Genomic DNA, 20292 nt, shown 5'->3' on the forward strand with positions numbered 1-20292 from the left:
GGTGCAAAAATGTTCATATTAATCAAGAAAAACACATTTTCTTGGAGCAATTCTAACAATTTAATTCCTTATGATACACATGAAAATATATACCTATTTACATGTAATCATCACCTTAATCAACACCATGATTTGCTGAAATAATAACTTCATTACATTCAATCTAAACATATGTGGCAAGGAAATAATCCAAGAGGTCCCTCAACACACCTCCACACACCAGTTCTGGCCCCATCTAGGGGGAAGTATCAGAAATACAAGTGAGATCAACACTGAGGTCAACAAGGCACAAGTGACTTATGGCATTTACCAGTCTGACTCTTTATAGGGCAACAGCCTGTTTCCACAGGATCTAAGCTGCTGACTTCCACACTGGCGGTCTCACATTTAAGGAGTCTTCATCCATGACATAATGGAGTTGTTTCTGTGTGAACATACTGTGCTGGCCTGGATGATAGCTGTTTGCCTTGGGAAGTTTATGAGGCAGAGAGAAGGGAGTGGATGAGGGGAGGGGGGAAGTGAGTCCTGCAGCACTACAAGACGCTGTCAGCAGCGAAGCAGCTGAGCTCTGCACGCAGATGGCTGAGAGCACAGCAGAAATAAGGCGGATAACATGCTCACCAAGGGGTCATCTCTTCAAAAAGAGCAGAATCTGAGCAGATAGGAGGAAGACACTCAACACTGAGAGTTCTGATCAGCTTTGGAGATGAACGGCTGCCAGCTGTGGGGTAAGAAGACAAAGCTCTGCCTGCACTGTCTGTTAACTACCTCAGAATATCTTAATTCACAGTATTAACAAAAATGATAGAAACACAGTTTTCTTTGAGATTTTTAATAGCTGCCCTTGCTGAGGGTAAACAAACAACTTTACAAGTAGCTGTCTGTGCGTGTAAGTGTTTGTTTACAGCTGTATCCACATGTATGTATGCATGCATGGCTTCTAAGTGTGTGTGAAGCTTATGGATCTAATTCATCTCCTTGAGAGCAGTCAGATGTCTAAAAATGTCTTATTTATTCACATGGATGATAAACTGCCCAGGGAGTCACAGAGAGACTTGTGTCTGACATCAATTCCAAACACCTAGAGGCCATCAGAGAGGCTGCTGCCGCTTAAAGTGGACACAGACATTTCCAGTGAAGGACAGCCAAACACTCTATTAACTTTATGCTCCACCTGCTCACTGGGAAAATAAGACCATGAGTTTTTTTTTGGTGGACTTTTAATGTAGGAGTATGCAACTTTTAATTTAAATTGATTGGTTTGTGTGTGAGAGAGAGCAACTTTTGCACACATTTATTGTAAGAGCTCATGGCCATGTACAAGAGTGAGTGTGTCTGTGAAAAAAGGAGCATTTCTTTAAGAATAGAAATTTACTAATGCTGACATCATTGCTGCAGAGCAGAATCGGCGGGCGGGGTTTCTCCCTCTCAGGACCTCACACTGGCTCTGTGGCCAGTTCATTACCCTCCAAATCAAAAACATGCTAACCTAACAACATTGAAAGGCCATGTGTGCGTGTGCGTGCGTGTGTGTGTCACAGAACAGGCTCATTTTGCTCAAGACATGTGTACACAAGTGTCTGTGTGTCCTTCCTGTTTAGCTCAGTGTGTTTATTGTCACGTAGTACACACATCATTTGTCTGGTGTGCTGGCATCTTGCACCGACAGGCGAGCCAGATGAAAACATGTTGCAGCGAAAAAGACACACTCCTTTTTAAAGACAGGCGAAGGGATGGATGATGACCCCGCTCTGACAAGCTGACAGGCATGTTCCGACGCCCCCACTGATGAGAGACAGCCAGCCAACGAGCAGATGCAAAACTCACATTCTCACACCCACATGGACAAATGTGCAAAGAATAAGCATGTGTATTTGATAGAAATACACAAATCATGTTTTCTGTACCTTTGGCCAAACTCCTCAAAGATTTCCCTGTGGAAGAGCACATGTTGTTGGTGAGCTTCCACAGATGGAATTATTATGGAATGTCTGAAACGTAACCAGCGGAGATTCACCACTGCTGGACTTGGTAACACTGCTGATTCTCTGCCAGTGAAACAGATTTACACTTGGTGAGATTGTGTCTCTGCTCTCCTCTCTGTGTAACATAAACGTACAATGTTCCTGTCTGCCTAAGTGCCATTGCTTCATGATTAGGTTCCCCTGACAGACATTGTGCTGGATGTTATGTCATAACTTGGGAATGTTTTGGCAAAAAAATGAAGAAGACTTGGAAGAGAGACAAAGATTTTGTTTGAGCTCTCTCACATGCAATTCTGTGGTGGATGAGAACATCAGTGTGTGAGACGGAGTCAAATAACAGTTGCTCCACATCTGGCCTCGTGCTGTACTTGATCACAAATTAGACTCACTGATATGCTTTTCCTTCTGTCTGCGCCCATGACAATACCACTGTAAAAGGTTTCCAGCATTGTGAAAACTGATAACAGGCTCCTGTGTTTGGTCATTACCTGTTTAAGAGACTGGCAACACAATGCTCCCATTCAGTTCAGTATTCTGTTTTTTGAGAAGAAATTAACCTCTTTTTTTAAGAACAAAAACACATTAGATATGTCACTAAGAGCATGTTAGATATTATATTACATATTATATATAAGTATTGCCGTTTGCATTTCCAGATTTGAAGATGTGGGCGGTGATGGCAGTAGTCTGTCTCTGCCACTGTGTCTTTGGACAGCGACTTGAGACCAAACTGAAAGGAGCGCCACGTCTGATCTGCAGCGTGCCCGGGTCACCGGGCCTGCCCGGTAAACACGGCCCCAGTGGGCCCCCAGGAGCAGATGGGAATGTGGGTATCCCGGGAAGAGATGGCAGAGATGGCAGGAAGGGTGAAAAGGGAGAGAAGGGAGACACAGGTATAATATGATACAGCATCAGTTTATGTGTGCAGATAAATAAATACTCCCAGTCTGTGCAAGAGAAAAGCTGGTGCACAGAGGGATCTGGCATAGAGTGGTAGAACTGTCAAGCTCCATAGTAAAATTATTAACTCACTAAACAACTAAAGGGTCACTTACTAGCTTTTTCCCTGGAGATTTCTGACCATCAACCAGTTTTAGACCTTTGTTGGATGCCATTCTTTTTCTCACCTGTTTTCCTGTGAATAAAAAGGCATAAAAAGCCCACAATAATTATTCAAAAAAGTGAACAGATAAGTGAACGTTAAATTTAGGTTAAATTAGGTTATCATTTTAAAATAGATGTATGACTTGCCATGCTAACACATAAAACCAGGCCAAATCTAAGTCTCAGATTTATAATTCACACAATATATTTTCAAAACCACAAACAGGTGTTTGAGGCCATATAAACAAATTATAATGGTTGTTCGCAGCCTGGTAAAGATTTATTTCCTTCCTTTAGATTATTCAGATGGTAAAAATTTCAGGTAGATAAAGCTGTCATTAAGTTGCAAAAAGAGAAGCTGTTGTCTGTTCGTCTCCTGCAGCACATCCTGATATCATCTCTGCAGTCTGAAGCGTGATAAATCTGTCGGTGGTAAATAAGTGTCATTCACCTGTGTTTTCCATTATGTGTGGGATCAGGAATTCAGACACACACCTTCATCTGAACATGAAGCTACATATTCACAATAGCCCACTGCTCTTGCAGTATGTGGCTCACAGTGTTATTTAGCTGCAGGGTATTTACTGTGCAGATGTAGTCAGCCGGATATAACATAGTTTGAGTGAATCAAGTCATATCTGTATTGTTCAAATGTCAAGGAGGCTCTGTTCCAAGGGTGACTTAATACATGACACTGGGTGGGGTTTTATGTTTCCATTGACTATTCCTTTGACAGTCAGGTTCAACAAGTGCAGACCAGAAACATATTCATAAGGCAGGAAAGTTGTTCTACTACTGTGCAGAAATGATGATTCCAGCATTGATTCTTCTGTTTCAGGGTTAAAAGGCAGAGTTGGCCCGACAGGTAAAATTGGAAGCCGAGGTGATCGCGGCCCTCCGGGGAAACGGGGACCTACAGGGGAGAACGGAGATCTGGGCCCAAATGGTCCACCCGGCCGCATCGGAGACAAAGGAGACAAGGGTAATAGAGGGCCACATGGAACTGCAGGAAGCTGCAAGTGCGGCAGCCTGCTGCCTAAATCCGCCTTCTCTGTCGGAATCACCAGCAGCTACCCTGCAGAGAAGCTCCCCATCAAGTTCAACAAGATCCTGCTTAATGAGGGCGAACACTACAACCCACTGACTGGCAAGTTCATCTGTGCGTACCCAGGTGTTTATTATTTCTCCTATGACATTACCCTGGCCAACAAACACCTGGCCATCGGTCTGGTGCAGAATGGTCAGTATCGCATCAAAACCTTTGATGCCAACACAGGGAACCATGACGTAGCATCCGGGTCCACTGTGATGTACCTGAACCCAGAAGATGAGGTGTGGTTGGAGATCTTCTACCACGACCAGAATGGTTTATTTGCAGACCCTGGCTGGGCAGACAGCTTGTTCTCTGGCTTCCTTCTCTATGCAGACACAAACTATTTTGACACACTGGCAGAAGACTATGCATAGAACCCGGAAAATCACAAAACAAAACTAAAAACTGCTAGTTACTGTTGGTTTGATAGATTTATTACACATATGGTATGGTCAAACTATATTTTTATACAAATGCTTGTACTGCAAGTTATATTATTACTGTAGAGACTTATCTACTGATTTGATATTATGCTATTTGATAAAACTTGAATAAGTTTCTGAATTATTTGTTTTCTGAGTTGGATCATTTATAACTTAAATAAACATTGTCGAAAGATAAACCTTAGTCTGGGAGTTCTCCTTTACAAAGAGGCAAAACTGAAGCATGTGTGTGACATAAATAATGCAAAATGTGACTTGGAAAGTCAAAAATGGCCAGCAATAGCGCCAACATCTACAGCTAGGGTGGTTAATAAGAAATTGCAGTTGCGCCTTTGTGGCTTCTCGCACACCGTAGTGGGCGGATCCGGTACGTCACTGAGTTATTTGATTGACGGGTCGCCGAACGAATGGAAATCCCAAACTGTTGAAAACAAGGTTGGATGCACTGGCTCTTATTTTCAAGGTAGGTGGAGAAGTAGTTTATCTCGTTACTAGGCAGCGACGGCGGTCGTTTGCTAAGCACTGAGAGAAAAGTATATTGCGACGACAGTTAGAAACTTGGGCACAAGTGATACGAGTGCAGGGATGCTTATATTGTTGTGCATTAGTTGGTTATAATACAGACTAGACCACAGCAGCAGTGGTTACAGTCGGGTCGCCCTCTGCACTAACGTTATTATTATAAAAGAAAACTATCATCGCCGCCATGGCTTCCTCAAGGTAGTTATTCCCTTCTTTGTTACATCTTTGTTTAACCACTTTAATGTTGCCAGCTATACGTCTTTTAGCTGTCTAAGCTAACGTTAGCACTGTTTCTGCTCTAGTGACATTCGTGAAAAACTACGAAAGAAAGGACGAGCTTTGCAAGACACTTTGGCTAAAAGCAAACATGGGGACGACATTCAGGTAACGTTTAAAATAATAAAAGTCATAGTCTAAATGAATGTTGTTGCAGAGGAACATGGTAGCCTGCGTTGTTTTCTGTAGACTGACAGTAGCTCTTCAGAGTTCATCCGGCAAAAACTTGACTCAACATGACTCGGAGGAGAGGCACAGTTAGAAGCACACAGGCACACAGATAAAAGAGCTGCCGACGCTTTAGTAAACTAATTATACTCAACAGGCTCTGGTTCCGTCTACCAAATTGGGTAAAGGGAAACTACAAACTGCAATGAAGGTTGGTGTGTGTTTTGTAGCTTAGCCTGTAGGCTGTAGTTGCCCTCCTGTGTGTGTGCTGCTTGCTGCTCTTCACCAATCAGTGTGGATAGATGCACAGTTTGCAAATGCAGTCTTTCTGTTGTTCCTGTTTGTCTTAACTGGTCACATTGTTACAGCAGGATCCTCAAAGCAGTGATGAAGACCCAGCAGAGACACTGAAACGCACCTTCAGAGCTCAGAGAGAGAGGAAGAAAATGGTACATTTACTTCTTACACACTCAGCTCTCATTTTTTCACTCCATCATCAGCTGTTTCATAGTACCCACTTGAAAGCTAACATTTCATGTATACACATTTGTTCCTTCTCTTGTTGAATGTTAGCTGCTTGAACGGTCTTCAGTCCAGGACTCGCATGACGATGATGTGGAGGAGATATCAGACATCCAGCACCACAGTGATGATGAGAGAGCAGCTCAGAAGGCAGCTGAAAACCTCCTGGTCTTGTCAAGACCTCCGACTGGGAGAAGTTAGTGTCCATGTTCTCTCTAAACTTGCTTCTTTTTCTTTAGGCTTTTTAGCCGTTCTAGAGGTGGATATCATTCAATTAACTGTGCCAAGCAGTACATATTTGGCAGCAAATAAGAGAGTTTTAGTACAGGGCGTACATTTCTCATAATAATAAAGCCATGCAACACCTGTACCAAAGTTAAATAACTTAAATAACAAAGTTATGACTTAAATCTGGAAATATTTTAAAATATTTATTGGCACTCTGTGCCAACATTTGGTATGAGCGAGTTGGTGTCAGAGATACATAACACACATAATTATTGTTTTTCTAGTTGTTTCATGATGTGTTTTGTCTTCTAGGTCTCTCTTCAAGGATTCAGCATACTCCCAGCTCTCAGCATTTAGACGACTTTGTGACACGGCGCTTGGAAGAGAAACTAAGAGCAGCCAGAGTAAACCCAACTTCATAAATATGCACAAACTAGCTTGTGTTGGACTAGAGATATCCTTTTGAAAATCCTGTATGAAACATACTGAGTATGGCCTCTTGTGTTTCAGTCTAAAGGTGAAAGCCTTCAGCAACAGGAGGCCTCTCTCGAGCCAGCCAGTCGCCTACAAGGCCTCAGAGACAGAGACACCGTAACAAGGTTTGACCGAGAGGTGAGCATCTACCTCAGCTGTGGCCACGCAGCGTCCTCTAGCTATGATTGTACCCATGTAATCCAATTCAGCAGTGGAGGTTTAACTCCCAGTCTTTCACAGGTTGATCCAGACAGAGCTGGAAGACATGATGCTCCTCTGGCCCTCAGCGCCAGGGCCAGGTTCAGAGAAGCAGCAAGACGAGTAAGGCTGGATACAAGATTGCAATCATCTTAAGAACAAATTATTCTTGTGGTATTTATTTAATTATTTATTCTTTACTATTACAGGCAGAAAAAGGCTTACCGACTGCTGAGGAGGCGTACAATTTCTTCACATTCAACTTTGAGCCAGATCCACAAGATGATGCTGAGAAGATTAGCAAGAAAAGGAAAAAACAGACAGGAACAGCTGCAGAGGACAGAGATGAAGAAGCAGAAGAAGTCGAAGAGCAGGAAGATGCTGATGCTGAAGTAGATGAACGTAATCGAGATGAAAATGAAGACCAGGTAAGACACCAACAGTAATATCTTAAGAAATTACCATGACTATTGTCACCTGTGTAGTAATTTAAAAAAAGATAGATTCCAAATGTCTCATATTCTTCAACCCGCCTCAGAATGAAAAAGCTCCTCTTGTGCAAGATGAAGAGGAGGATTTATTCGTCATTGAACAATCGTCCCATGACTTCCTGGAGGTGAAGAAAGCAGAATATGTTGGGTACAGAAAACTTGTTCAGCGAGAAGGCGAGCTGCTCTTTACGCCCAGTTTTCGATCAGGTATTCAATAACATACAAAACCACCTGATTCACATCCACAGCGTTAATATTCTGTTCAGGATATCAACCATCTTTGATATCCTCTAACTACCTTCATCTATCATTGTCACAGTCCCAACGTCCACTAAACTGCCTGAAAACATGCAGCCTCGTTATCTTGAAGACGAGGGTCTGTATGTAGGAGAGAGGCCTCCTGTGTCCCTGACCAATGAGAACATTCTGGAGAACCGCATTTTGAAAATGGAGGAGGTAATCCGACCAACATGTCAGTCAGCTCAACTGTGTCACTGCCTCTGAACCTTTAACCAGTATTCCTTTAATATGTATGTTGTGATCCATTAAGGGAAAGAAGTGGTTTGGAGACGACGGCAGGATCATGGCACTGCCTGACCCCATAAAGGAATCGTCCACTAGACCCCCTCTCTTCCACATGGAGGAGGACCTGGACCCTGCACTGCAAACTGTGTATAGGAAGGTCAGACACACCCCCACTGTGACTCTCACTTCGATCACTGCATACGTTCATACACTGAAAGTGTTGTGGCATCCTCAAACTTGAGTTCTCTAACCCGTTTGAAAAAAGCAAAAGGGCAGTTTGGCATTTGGTACAAAGGAACAGGGAGGTGGGAGGCGTTTGATATCAGGGAATAGAGCAGAGGTGGGGCTGACACATCTGTGATTTCGTCTCCACAGACAGTACACAGCTACATCAAAATGCCAGCTGGGCTCTGTGGGAAGTAAAAGAAATACAAACTGTGGAGTCAAGAGCTAGAATTGAAATTGAATTTTAGCTTTTATAAATTTTCTTTTTATGTATGCCCTAGCCAGAAACAAGAGCAGATTCTGAACCTTGGGTCTATCCTAGCAGTGGCACAATATATTTGTTTCCATTTCCATTGTGTGGAAATAAAATAAAAGCAACAAAACATTTGAGCTGGATAATGTTCGTTAATGATGTAAATGTGTTGTGTGTAGAAGTAACTTACACATTGATTGATAAATGATGACAAAGTGTGTGTCTGCATCCTTATTGGAAGCAGCTAATGCTAGACTTTATTCACACTCATAAGTTTATTGATCTCAAATTGTGCAATAGCATGACCGACCATAGGAGCTAAATATGACCAATGTTTAAACCCTGTAAAGCTGACTACAGGTTACACAGAACAGTGTTCAGATGTGGTTGACTGGCTGGGTGTGTCTGAGTGGGAAACAAGTCTGCATCCAATCAGTATCATCAAGAACTCTTGTCTTCACATGTACTTTCTTTATTAACATCAGCTGATGTATGTGATCATCCAGAAAACAAAGCATTCTTTGTACTTCGACTGGGTGTTTATGGTACATCGTTGTCATGCATGACTTTCCATTACAGCACTCTCTGACGGTTCTATCAATCTTGCCAACTATTCCATGCTTCCTTTAAGTTTGCTTACATACTTAGATACTTAGATGTACTCAAGCAAAGTACAAACCCTGAGCATATTTCATTGTGATTATTATTTTCCACAACATTGCATGATGGATGATGTTGTTCTAACCTCCAGGCGCTGAAGTCCAAGTATGCAAATCTGTATATTGGTGGTGCAGCGGACCCTGAGGGAGACTACCAGCTTGACGTTGATGTCTCTGGGCTGATCTTCTCCCATCACCCACTCTTCAGTCGTGAACACGTCCTGGGTGCCCGTCTAGCTCAGCTGTATGATCAGCACCTCACCAGGCAGCACAATAATCTTACAGGGCACCTTACTGACAAGGTAAACTTCCCCCGACAACTGTCTCTGCATAGTAAAGTTCTCATAGCAACATTTATTTTATTCTATGCATTCTACGCATTTATATATGTGGTGGGTTTTTATTTCCTGTGTGCTGTAGTTGAATGGACTGAGGAGTGCACTGCGGAATATGCTTGAGATCCACGGTGAGCAGAGCCTCACTCAAGCCATGCAGCAGAGGATATCTGAGTACAGTCTGGAGGTTCGGTGAGTTCCCCAGATTGTGTTCCATCCAAGTGCCATTCCCTTTAGCACCATGACAAGCAATATCCCTGCTGTACTTTTTTCCTCTGAATATCCCAGGAACACTCGGCAGCTGCGAGACAGTGAGCAGGAGAAAGACAGGACTCTGCTGAAGAACGTGGTTAAAGTGTGGAAGGAGATCAAGGCCCTGAGAGAATTTCAGAAGTTTACCAACACACCCTATAAGCTCTACCTTAGAAGGTAAATCTTTTTGTGTTCACAAGATGATGCTGCAAAGATAAGCAAGAAAATGCTATTGGCCCGTGTCTGTGATAATAAATCTGTTGGTGCTGCTCCATGGAACTAAGAAAATACTGTGTGTTGACATGGGCTGTCAGAAGAAAGTTGTTTTACAGTTATAAATCTATCCCAGCCTGCCGGTAAATCTTGCTCAATGGTGAATCTTTCCGATTAAAAATCTGAGTACACGTTCACTACTGCCCCTAACAAATGCTTGATGGTAGATGTATGTATTTTTCTCTACACATTATTGTACCCTTGTTATTAATATACTGTGTGTTTTTGTTTTTTTCAACCGGGTTCCAGAGAGACTGTGGAGCGGGCGTCAGATGAGCGAGAGTACGAAGATGAAATCTTGGCAGAGGTTGTGGAATTGGAGGCAGAGAGCGAGGAGGACTACCAGAGAAAGCTGGCCGAGTACAAGAAACAGCTGGAGGAATGGAAGCTCTGGAGAAGGAGACAGGTACAGTACCTGTTTATGTTTCCAAAAAAAAGCCTGTCAGCTGATAAATATGATGAGGATGAGGAAATTTGTTAAACCGGGAAAAAACTTCAGAGAAACTGGGCAAGACGAGCAGCAGCACATTTAGAAACAACGTTTCAGGTGATAAAAGATTTCAGATTACAGCATGAATATACTGAAATAAGAGTAATATCATATAGTTATCAGGTTCTTTAAATTCCTAAATAGTGACATCATTGTCTGATATCAGTATTCACACTAATGTCAGTGTTAGTCAGGCTACCTATGGTTTATTTGGCTTAGTTTAGCCAGTTGTAATTGAGCATACCACATATTACTGAACCAGACTTGTGCCTTATGTGAAAAAAAAAAAAAAAAAAAAAAAAAAAATATATATATATATATATATATATATATAGTATAATATAGTATAATATAGTATAATATGAAGACACATATATCCTATGTTCACTGTTTTCAGAAAGGCAAAAAGAAGAAGAGAAAAAAGAAGAAGCGAGGCCAGGCGCAGGATGACACAGAGGAAGAAGATGAAGACCAGGAGGGGAGCGAATCAGAAGGGCCGGCTGAAGAAGGCCCCCCAAACCCGGAGCCTCCAGAGAAGCCAGACTTTGAATCTATAGAGCAGCGTGTCAGAGAGAAAGCCTGCAGGATACGCAGGAAACCAGGAGAGCCCATCCTGATCCCCGAGCTGTCTGCATCTGGAAACATCACTGCCAGTGAACTGTGCCCCAGGTAAGAGTCTGAAGAAGAGACATTCAAGAGTTTTTAGGAAGCGTGCTGGAATAAAGAAAATGAGTCCTTTTCCTCCCATTGGTAGGTTTTTTGCTTGTTTTCAGAAAAGTAAGATGATAACTAGAAATCTGAGGTGAAGATGGACTGTACTATTATTGTGGCACAGTGGACGTTTTTCATCACGTTTGTTTACTCCTTATTTTAGGGCTGAAGTAGCTCGAAGAGAGGATGTTGCAAGGCGCTCTCTTTTCGCCAAGATCCTGTACAATGACAAAGAAGTTTCCCGAACAGACAGCCGCTCCTTGAACACCGATTTCAGAGTGCACTTTGGACAGATTTTCAATCTCAAGATAGTTAACTGTCCCAAAAGCATCAATTTGCAGGTATAGTAAAGAAGCATTTAGCGAGCTGCCACTTTGTCTAATCCACACTTGATTGATGACTACATGAACTCTTTGTGTGCACGTGTGTGTGTGTGTGTGTGTGTGTGTGTGTGTGTGTGTGTGTGTGTGTGTGTACTGTGTATGGGTAGGTGTTTGAGGAGATTGGCTCATCATGCTCCCTCCTGGCTCAAGTGTTTGTCCCAGTGCCAGAATCCTCAGTAGTGACGGGCAGCTCCCCCCTGGAGGAATTTGAGTTCAGCAGCAACCAGAGAGTGATGTTTGACCACGAGGGTGTAGGAAGTGGTAAAGGCCTTCATTTGACACAGACCTGAAATGCTGCCAGCCATACATCTGTGCCCACTCCAAGGCTAACATCTACAGATTAATGTGATTCATAGCCCTTACATTTGTCAGACAGGGATACGCCATTTCAGTTACCTCAGTCCCTGTCTTCCTGTCTCTCGCCCTCTCTGCATGCCTCGTCAGACGTTCCACTCTCGTTTGAAGCTGATGGCAGTAACAAACAGACCTTGCTGACCTCTGGGAAGCTGTCATGCTCTGTTTCTTGGGGAATTGGGGAGGATGATGTACCACTCGCCCCTCCTGTGTCTCAACAACCTGGCGGCATACACAGGTAACATCACATAAAGGACCGCACTGGTGGATGTTTTAGCCCTTGAACTACCCAGCCCGTGTGATTTACATCACTGCTGACCATTCTTCCAAAGCATACCACAGGTGTTTATATTCATGAATCCCTTTTCCTACCCGCCAGCCAGTCAGTGGTTTCAGTTTATATCAGCTTTATATAAACTTGGCAACTTCCTCACACTTGAAACTTGTCTAATATAGGTAATCAATCATGTTAAACCTCTAGCTTTACTTTTGCATCAAAGGTTAATGCAGCAGGGGATGTCTCTGAAAAGTCCTCTGCATTAAGTCCTGTTTTTTGCTCATGGGAAATGCTGACCAAAAATATTCTCATGTTTGTTTATTGTTTTTATTTTCAGCCCATAAATGAATCTCAAGGATCATTAATTATAGATGCAAATTTACAAAACTGTAATGTCAAAGCTTTCTGCTAGGACCTGAACGCATCTGTCTTATGGAAGGTTCAAGTGTCTGCAAGTTAAGTGTCATATTACATTAAAACAAGCAGCTGTCAGTGACTGAAATTAAGTCCAAAAGTTATGGCATGCTTAGGAGAATAGTTCCCCCAATAGTCCACACTCATGCAGTCCGTAAAGTCTGATCCTAAACTTACTGTACTTTGTTTATTTAACAAACTACCCAATGGTAATTGGTTTGTGGTAGTATTAATCACCTTCTCTCTCTGTGTTTTAGTGGCTTGGGCCGTTTTGATGCTGTCACATATATCGGGGCATCTGGACTATATGACATGAAAAAAATTGGAGAGTGGGCCACACAGTCACGACTGGACCCCAACGATCCAAAAAACGCCTCCATCATGCAGCTGCTAAAAGTGGGTATCAGCATAGACTAGTACTGTAGATAGGCAAGAGGTCCCAACAGTCCAGGCGATTTGCCTCATTTTTGCAATGAAAATGTGGCGTTCTTCCTTTGTATCTGCGGGTCCGTTAGGTGGCCAGTAGTGGAGAGGTAACGGCTCCAGAGTACTTCCGTCTAGAACAGCTGCAGGAAGAGTTTCACTTTGTGACTGATGAAGAGTTGGAGAGGTCCAAAAGATATCGCCTGCTCAGGCTCAGGAACCAGGAAGTTGCAGAGTTTCGAAATTACAAGTGTGTTCCTGCTGTGGAGAGAGAGGTCACCGATAAGGTGTTTCAGGTTAGCCTTTTGTTATTATTACTGAATATTATGGATATGCCAGAGAGTGTGTGCGTCTGCTCCGTATGAAGCTAATTCTTTGTGTCTCCTTTTTGGTTATAAATGACTTAAGGAATATGAGAAGAGACTGATAGAAGGAGAGATCATCGACACTAAAGAACATCTGGATTCACACCGAGCCTTAGTAGCCAAGTACCTTCAGAAGGCGAGTAGCCTCTCTGATGTAAACATGTTTGTATTACCCCAATCTTCAGCACTAATACCACAGTGTTGTATAATCTCGGCATTTCCCCACAGATCCGAGAATCAGTCATCAACAGATTTCTTCTTGCCAAGCATCATTTCCTTCTGTCTGACTTGGTAATAGAAGAGGAGATACCAAGCATTGGGTAAACACCGCCCGAAGCATTGTTGTCTGACTAAATAGTCTTACTTTTAACTCTCATCTCTCACAGCTGACACTCTTTCATGTTTGTTTTAAGCATGTTGCTGTCAAATATTTGTTTTACTGCTAATCACGATGTAGTAATTCAAGCATGTATACAGAGAGCTGCTTTCCCGTGTTGTCATTCATCATTCCTGTGTATCCTACGCTTACTGGTCTTGTCAAAAAGAGTTGAAAAATTACAAAGAGTGGCTGCACTCTGCTCATATTGTAAGGGAAAGGTTAGATAGCTTGGATTACTTTGAACCATGGGATCAACAGCCAGATCAATCCATCTGAAAGAGTGACAGGTCCTATATAAATCACAGGCTGACATAAGTATGTTTCTCGGCCTGGCACTGCTTCGTCTGTTTGATCTTGATCTCAGCGCTACATTCCCCTGGCTGAGTAACGCTCTCCTCTGGAACTGCTCAAGGCGCTGTTTTAGAGCAAGCTTCTCAACATGTGGACGGGAAATCAGAAGTGAATTTTAGTCTTTGACGGCATTTGTGCAGATGAATTCATAATAATGGATGTCAACGTCAATCACGCTGTCGGGTGTTACTTTGCACGCTTTTGTCATTATTGAATGTTCTAAATGTTATAATCTTTTCTGTTCCATTTTCTGTTATTCTTCTGCGGTGCATTTTTAACAGTGGTGCAGGTCCAGGGTATGTGCTTAGAGTTTTCTTTCTGTTTCTCACACCCTTTGTGTCGGTTTCTCCATTTAGTTTGAACCCCGAGTACCAGTGATGATAGACCTTGTGTAGTACTCAGTGTAGTACTCAGTCCTCTCAGGATTTCACAGAGATTATTTCACTAATACAGTCTGATTTTGTGGGTGTTTTTTCAAAAATTAAGATGAATTTTTAGTATTTTGTTTTTGTACAATTGAAAGAATCTAAAACTATTATACTACTATAATCTATTATGATGTTTTAACAATATTATGTTTTTAAAACCACACATAACTAATGTGGGAGTTTATAATCTAGTTTTGCCCTTTTTAATACTGCAAAGTGTATTAAAACTGTTTCCTAATGAAATAACAGTTAATTATGAGCTTGTCCTCTGAGGTAAACTTCAAAATTAATATTGTGATCATAAAATCAGAAATACCTGGAGGGGCTGAGTACTGTCGGTGGTGAAAATCCCATCCCACGTTTTGAATGAAAAATATTTTTGACCTCTGTCAGTATGTATATGTGAATTTTGCAGTCCCTCATAGTTGACTAAAGCGTTATGATGTGACAACTAGGATTCTGGGATTAAACCTGTTCAAGCTGGCTGAACCCAAGCGGCCGCTGAAGCCTCAGAGGAAAGAAAGAAAGAAGGTGACAGCTCAGAATCTGTCTGATGGAGACATTAAACTGTTGGTCAACATCATCCGGGCCTACGACGTCCCCATCCGCAGGCCCCAGAGCAAGTGAGTGTGGAGGGCACGCAGTTAATAAGTAATAACCCTCGGTTGCCCACAGAAATAAGAATTGAACCTTTTAGACCCCCGACAGAATGTTGAACTCTGTGTCAATGGGTTTTTATTTCAGTAAACCAGGACAGTCGTCTCAGAGTGCCATCCAGGGCAGTGATTGGCTCCTCAGCCAGGTACAATACACCTTAACTGTACTTTACAGCTGATTGGAAGCAAGATCTTTATTAACATGTGATCTGTATGCTGTGTGTGTGTGTTATTGTGTGCATGTGTGGTGTAGGTACAAGTGAGGCCCTTTGTTGAGGTGTCCTTCCAGCGCACAGTACTTCAAACGACCACAGCCGATGGACCCAACCCCTCCTGGAATGAGGAGCTGCAGCTACCGTTTAGGTGACAACGGTGTATTTCTTATCTTCGTCTTTTACGATAAATGTTTGCTTTGCATTTAGATACGAGGCAGCACTGTTACATTCAGTAGCTTGTAATGTGTTTATACCTACCTGAGAGGTTGTTAATCAGAATCATTGAATGGAGTTGACTTATTAAATAGCTTCCGGCTCTTTGGAGACAACATAAGGGAAGTGCAAGCACAGTGTAAAACACTAGGAATGGTTCCTAAAAAAAGTTAAAAAAAAAAAAAAAAGGCCATGAATTATGCCTATGCCAGAATTGCTGGCTGTGTTTTATGACCACTGGGTACTACTTACGGCCAATTCGAAATCAGCTCAATCTACTTACACACCTTCAAAACAAACAAGTCATCCAGATACTGCAGCTGAGTGCTGAGCACAGTTAGATAACACTGCCAGACTAGCTGAAATGTGAAACTGTTTGTCTTCTTCTCTGCAGTGCGCCAAACGGTGACTACAGCACTGCTAGCTTGCAATCAGTCAAAGACGAAGTCTTCATCAACATATTTGATGAGGTGGTTTATGAGACGGGGGTGGTGAGTTAAACACTGTTCACCTTCTCTCACTTCACTCACAGTAATTATGTCACAACTTGCTCCTTGAATTGCTCTTCTGCTCCTCAGAGTGACAAAGACAAAGGGAAGTCGATACACACCAGGGTAGAAAAGCACTGGCTGGGCTCTGTCAAGATTCCCTTCAGCACCATTTATTCTCAGTCCAGGGTGAGAGAGATTTATTCACACATTTATTAGCGCCCTGACTGCCTGAGCTGCCGACTAATTTTTCAATTCCATCGGGTAGATTGATGGAACATTCAGGGTGAATACACCAGCAGTGTTGCTGGGGTACAGTAAGGAGCGGAGCCATGGCACCACTAGTGGTTACGATACTCTGCGGAGCCTGAGCGAGGGAGCATTTATCACCCTGTTCATCACCATCGAGCCTCAGCTGGTGCCTGGAGAGTCTGTCAGGGAAAAGGTAAGTCATGAAGTGCCAAAGTCAAGGATGATCCTGTCTGCTTTTTAGTAGCCAGCCTGCATCACTGTGTTATAGTTTGTCATAGTTCATATAACATATGTTAACATCCAGTTCATTTCATACTTCTATCTCAGTTCTCTATTAGATGCAGTATGTTCAAGTTCAGTTATGTTCATAAAGGTTTGTACAAGGTGCACCAGGGACAGACTAAACACTGGGGATCATATTTAGTTACAGAGGACAACAGAGTGGTTTAATTAACTGGAGAATTGTCTATTCCAAGAAACAAATTTAGTTTAAGCCAACTTCTTCTCACCTTATAGTGGAAAAGGGCTTCCTTATGCTCTTAAACACAGCTGGTTATGCATGACTGTATTCATTTGTTCTCATATGCGTCCTCTTTTTGTGTCACTTATTTGCTTCTGCTCTGCTGCATGCGTTAGATAAAGGAAATAAAGGTAACTGTCCATTTAAACACTCTTTCTCTTTTTATTCACCCAACTCATCCATCCATGGCTGCATCATTCTCAAGGCAAATGAATTCATTTTTATTTCGCTGACCTGTTTTTCCTACGCGACGACCTTTTCACCTTCTTATGCAGTTCGACAGCCAAGAGGACGAGCAGCTACTGCAGGCTTCAGAGAGATTTGAGAGGGATGCAGCGCTGGGCTACCCAGACCGACCCTGCATTACCACCGTCATAGACCTCAATGGGAAGACGGTCTTCGTCACACGTTACATTCGACCACTCAACCCCCCACAGGAGTTGCTGGACGCGTTCCCCAATAGCCCCCAGGAGGCCACGGTCAGTCGCCTGATTAAAGTGAATGTTGAAAGAGGCTCTCGAGTTTCTCCCATCTTCTTATTTGATTGGATGTACTGTGGTGACACACTGACTGCATCCTCACACAGGCCCTGGTTGCCCGATTTGTCTCGCTCATCCCGTCTCTGCCAGACAGAGTGTCGTTTTCTGGTGCCTGTGACTTGTGGAGCACCTGTGATGTAAGTGGACCCTCTCTGTGGTTCTAAGAGGAGGGAAATGCCCATCTTACACTAACTTGTGTCACCTCTTCTTGGTTTTAGCAATTCCTCACCCTCCTCGCAGGAGATGAAGAAGAACATGCTGTACTGTTGTGTAACTACTTCCTGTCTATGGGCAAGAAAGCCTGGCTTATTGTTGGCACTGCCATACCAGAGGTGTGTCACAATCCTTCATAAACCAGAGGAGATTTGATTTATTACAATGGTGCTACTTGGAGCACTTGTTCGTTAGTGAATAAGATCTTTGATGTCTTTATTTCTTAGGGACCCACAGCATATGTTCTGACTCATGAGCAGAGCCGCTACCTGATCTGGAACCCAAGCAGCGGTCAGTTCTACGGACAGTATGACACCTTTTGCCCGCTGAAGACAGTTGGTTGCCTGGTCAATGCTGACAATGTGAGTGAGGAGAGTGGGACTATGTGACATCAGATAGCACCCTCATCATGTGGCTTTTAATTCTCCCTTTTTGAAAATTGAAATCTTAACTTTTAATCTAGATTGCAGCATTTTGTCTGAATTTTCGTTTAGGTGTGGCTCAACATTCAAGAATATGCGTCCCCAATGACGATGAATTTTGACGTCACAAAAGCCAATTTTTGGAAGCCGTTTTTCTCCAGATCCTTCTCTCACCCGGGGCTGTCGAGTGTTCAAGTGAGAGTTCAACTTTTCTTCAACATAATTCTGTTGAATGTTCAGTGGTAATTGTACATTTCCTTCTAAATCTAATTGTCTCCAGCCAGAGGAGCTGGCGTATCGGCGCACAGACAAAGCAGCTGCAGCAGAGCTTCAGGACAGGCAAGTTAACCCGCCTCATGCCAATTTTGTTAGAATTCCACAGCAGTTTTATACACATTCACAATCTCCCTCTCCGTAGAATTGAGAAGATCCTGAAGGAGAAGATCATGGAGTGGCGCCCCCGTCACCCAACCCGCTGGAACCGCTACTGCACCACCACCCTGAAACAATTCCTACCCAAACTGGAGCAGAGCGGGGGGCGCGACATGGCTGAGGGACACCGCCACGAGTTGCAGAACCTGCTGGGAGACAACAGGGTAAGTCTGAAATGCTGCTCGGAAAAACGTTACAAGACTGAGTCGCTGGGTGATGTCATCAGGCTGTCAGCTGGCACAAAGCACACGGTGTCACATTAACAAATTCTTATGGGAAATGACCACCAATGGGCTTTTGTTTTTCTTTGTAGATTTCAGGATTCCCTCTGCACCTGCCATTCTCTGAGATCCGGCCCATCATAGAGGCAGTGTACAGCACTGGGGTTCACAATGTTCAGGCATCAAATGTGGAGTTTGCACTGGCTGTGTATGTGCACCCCTACCCCAATAATGTGCTGTCTGTGTGGGTGTACCTGGCCTCACTCGTGCGCACATGAGGCAGGAGATGTTCGTCTCCCTGTGTGTGACTGTGTGTCCCTGCTTTTGTATTTAAATGAGCTTTTTATTTAAGCTGATAATTTTTTATGACATTACTCCCATAGTTTGCACACCATTTTATATCTAATGTATATTAGGTAAATCTTCATACACAGATACCAATTTGATATCTATAGCCGCATCAAATCCATCACAATAGCCTGGCATTAAATTCCAAGGTTATTTATATTTTGGAGGCCAGAGCTCGTGTTGCTGTTTTATTGGACTGTAGCAAAATGAGTTTCCAATACTTTGTTGATCTGTGCTGACATTAAGGATAAAAATGTTTACACCACAATGTAACCCTGTGACTAAAAAACAGCCTAAAACACATCTCACTTACAAATCAACACCAAAAAAACAGGATTCACACAAAAATGAGATTTATTCCAGAGCTGTTGTTACATTTGTACATTCTAATGAAATCTATGTAATTGACTGTATATTGATATGTTATATTGATATATGGGCTCTTGATATGTTTCTTACTACTAAATGTTTCATATTTCCAAGTGTTTCATTTGTTTGACAGGATTATTAAAAATTACCAATAAGGGATTCATATCAGATAAATAGATAAGAGAACTGACTCGGTTAAAATATCAGTACAATATATCCAATAACCCAGAAAGTTGAATTTAATTTATTCTGGATAAGACAAACTTATTTCAAACTTAGTTTGAGTCAGAGGATAAGCTTACTACAAATACATAAAACAGAGCAAGTCGGTCTCTACCATTAACTGTATGTCACAATAGTTTATTGAAATCTTTTTAAGGACTTTGTACTACAATGTGGGATTCCCAGGCCCCAAGTCTTCAGATATCTGCAACTTCCCCATTTTATTTTGGCGATCTTTGGATCTAGAGCAGCAGCTCCCAAAGCTGTGTGGTTATTAGATATATAAAGTATTAATGAGCTCTGGGAAAGGTCATGAGGCTTCTGTTTATTGTTCCAGGGTGAGTCACAGCCTGGATAGTGGGGCTTTATCAGCTCTCTAGGCGACGTGGGAAAGGGATTTGAACCTCACATTGGATGATGAGTGGAATTTAGAAGAACTTTAAAACGGTGTCAAGGTATGCGAAGATACGCTTCATTCAGTTTAAGATTATGCTTCACTTCTACCGGATCATTTAGACTTCAGAGTCACGCTGAATCACTGGTTCATTCATGTTTTATGGTCCTGTTAGCTCAGGATATTT

The 20292-nt window shown here is 42.6% G+C and overlaps 2 protein-coding genes across 2 annotated transcripts; both read left to right on the forward strand.

The window, feature by feature from the left end:
• The first annotated feature begins 553 nt into the window (after nucleotides 1–553).
• Nucleotides 554–4761, forward strand: LOC139202367 (complement C1q tumor necrosis factor-related protein 7). Its single transcript, XM_070831822.1, has 3 exons — nucleotides 554–728; nucleotides 2642–2878; nucleotides 3928–4761. The coding sequence occupies exons 1-3, from the start codon at nucleotides 707–709 to the stop codon at nucleotides 4554–4556; spliced, it is 888 nt and encodes a 295-aa protein (XP_070687923.1). The 5' UTR covers nucleotides 554–706; the 3' UTR covers nucleotides 4557–4761.
• A 570-nt stretch (nucleotides 4762–5331) lies between these two features.
• cc2d2a (coiled-coil and C2 domain containing 2A) lies at nucleotides 5332–19553 on the forward strand. Its single transcript, XM_070832156.1, has 39 exons — nucleotides 5332–5345; nucleotides 5450–5531; nucleotides 5749–5802; nucleotides 5963–6040; nucleotides 6165–6309; nucleotides 6654–6745; nucleotides 6852–6953; nucleotides 7056–7136; nucleotides 7223–7441; nucleotides 7552–7711; nucleotides 7824–7960; nucleotides 8055–8186; nucleotides 9259–9468; nucleotides 9587–9693; nucleotides 9790–9930; nucleotides 10276–10432; nucleotides 10914–11185; nucleotides 11391–11568; nucleotides 11718–11871; nucleotides 12055–12202; nucleotides 12913–13051; nucleotides 13171–13374; nucleotides 13487–13579; nucleotides 13672–13763; nucleotides 15057–15224; nucleotides 15346–15403; nucleotides 15511–15620; nucleotides 16080–16176; nucleotides 16264–16362; nucleotides 16442–16618; nucleotides 17062–17076; nucleotides 17221–17424; nucleotides 17532–17621; nucleotides 17703–17816; nucleotides 17925–18059; nucleotides 18192–18314; nucleotides 18400–18458; nucleotides 18538–18715; nucleotides 18865–19553. The coding sequence occupies exons 1-39, from the start codon at nucleotides 5332–5334 to the stop codon at nucleotides 19048–19050; spliced, it is 5004 nt and encodes a 1667-aa protein (XP_070688257.1). The 3' UTR covers nucleotides 19051–19553.
• Nucleotides 19554–20292: the final 739 nt, after the last annotated feature.

This window comes from Pempheris klunzingeri, chromosome 6 (genome assembly GCF_042242105.1).
Source record: "Pempheris klunzingeri isolate RE-2024b chromosome 6, fPemKlu1.hap1, whole genome shotgun sequence".
NCBI classification, from domain to species: Eukaryota; Metazoa; Chordata; class Actinopteri; order Acropomatiformes; family Pempheridae; genus Pempheris; species Pempheris klunzingeri.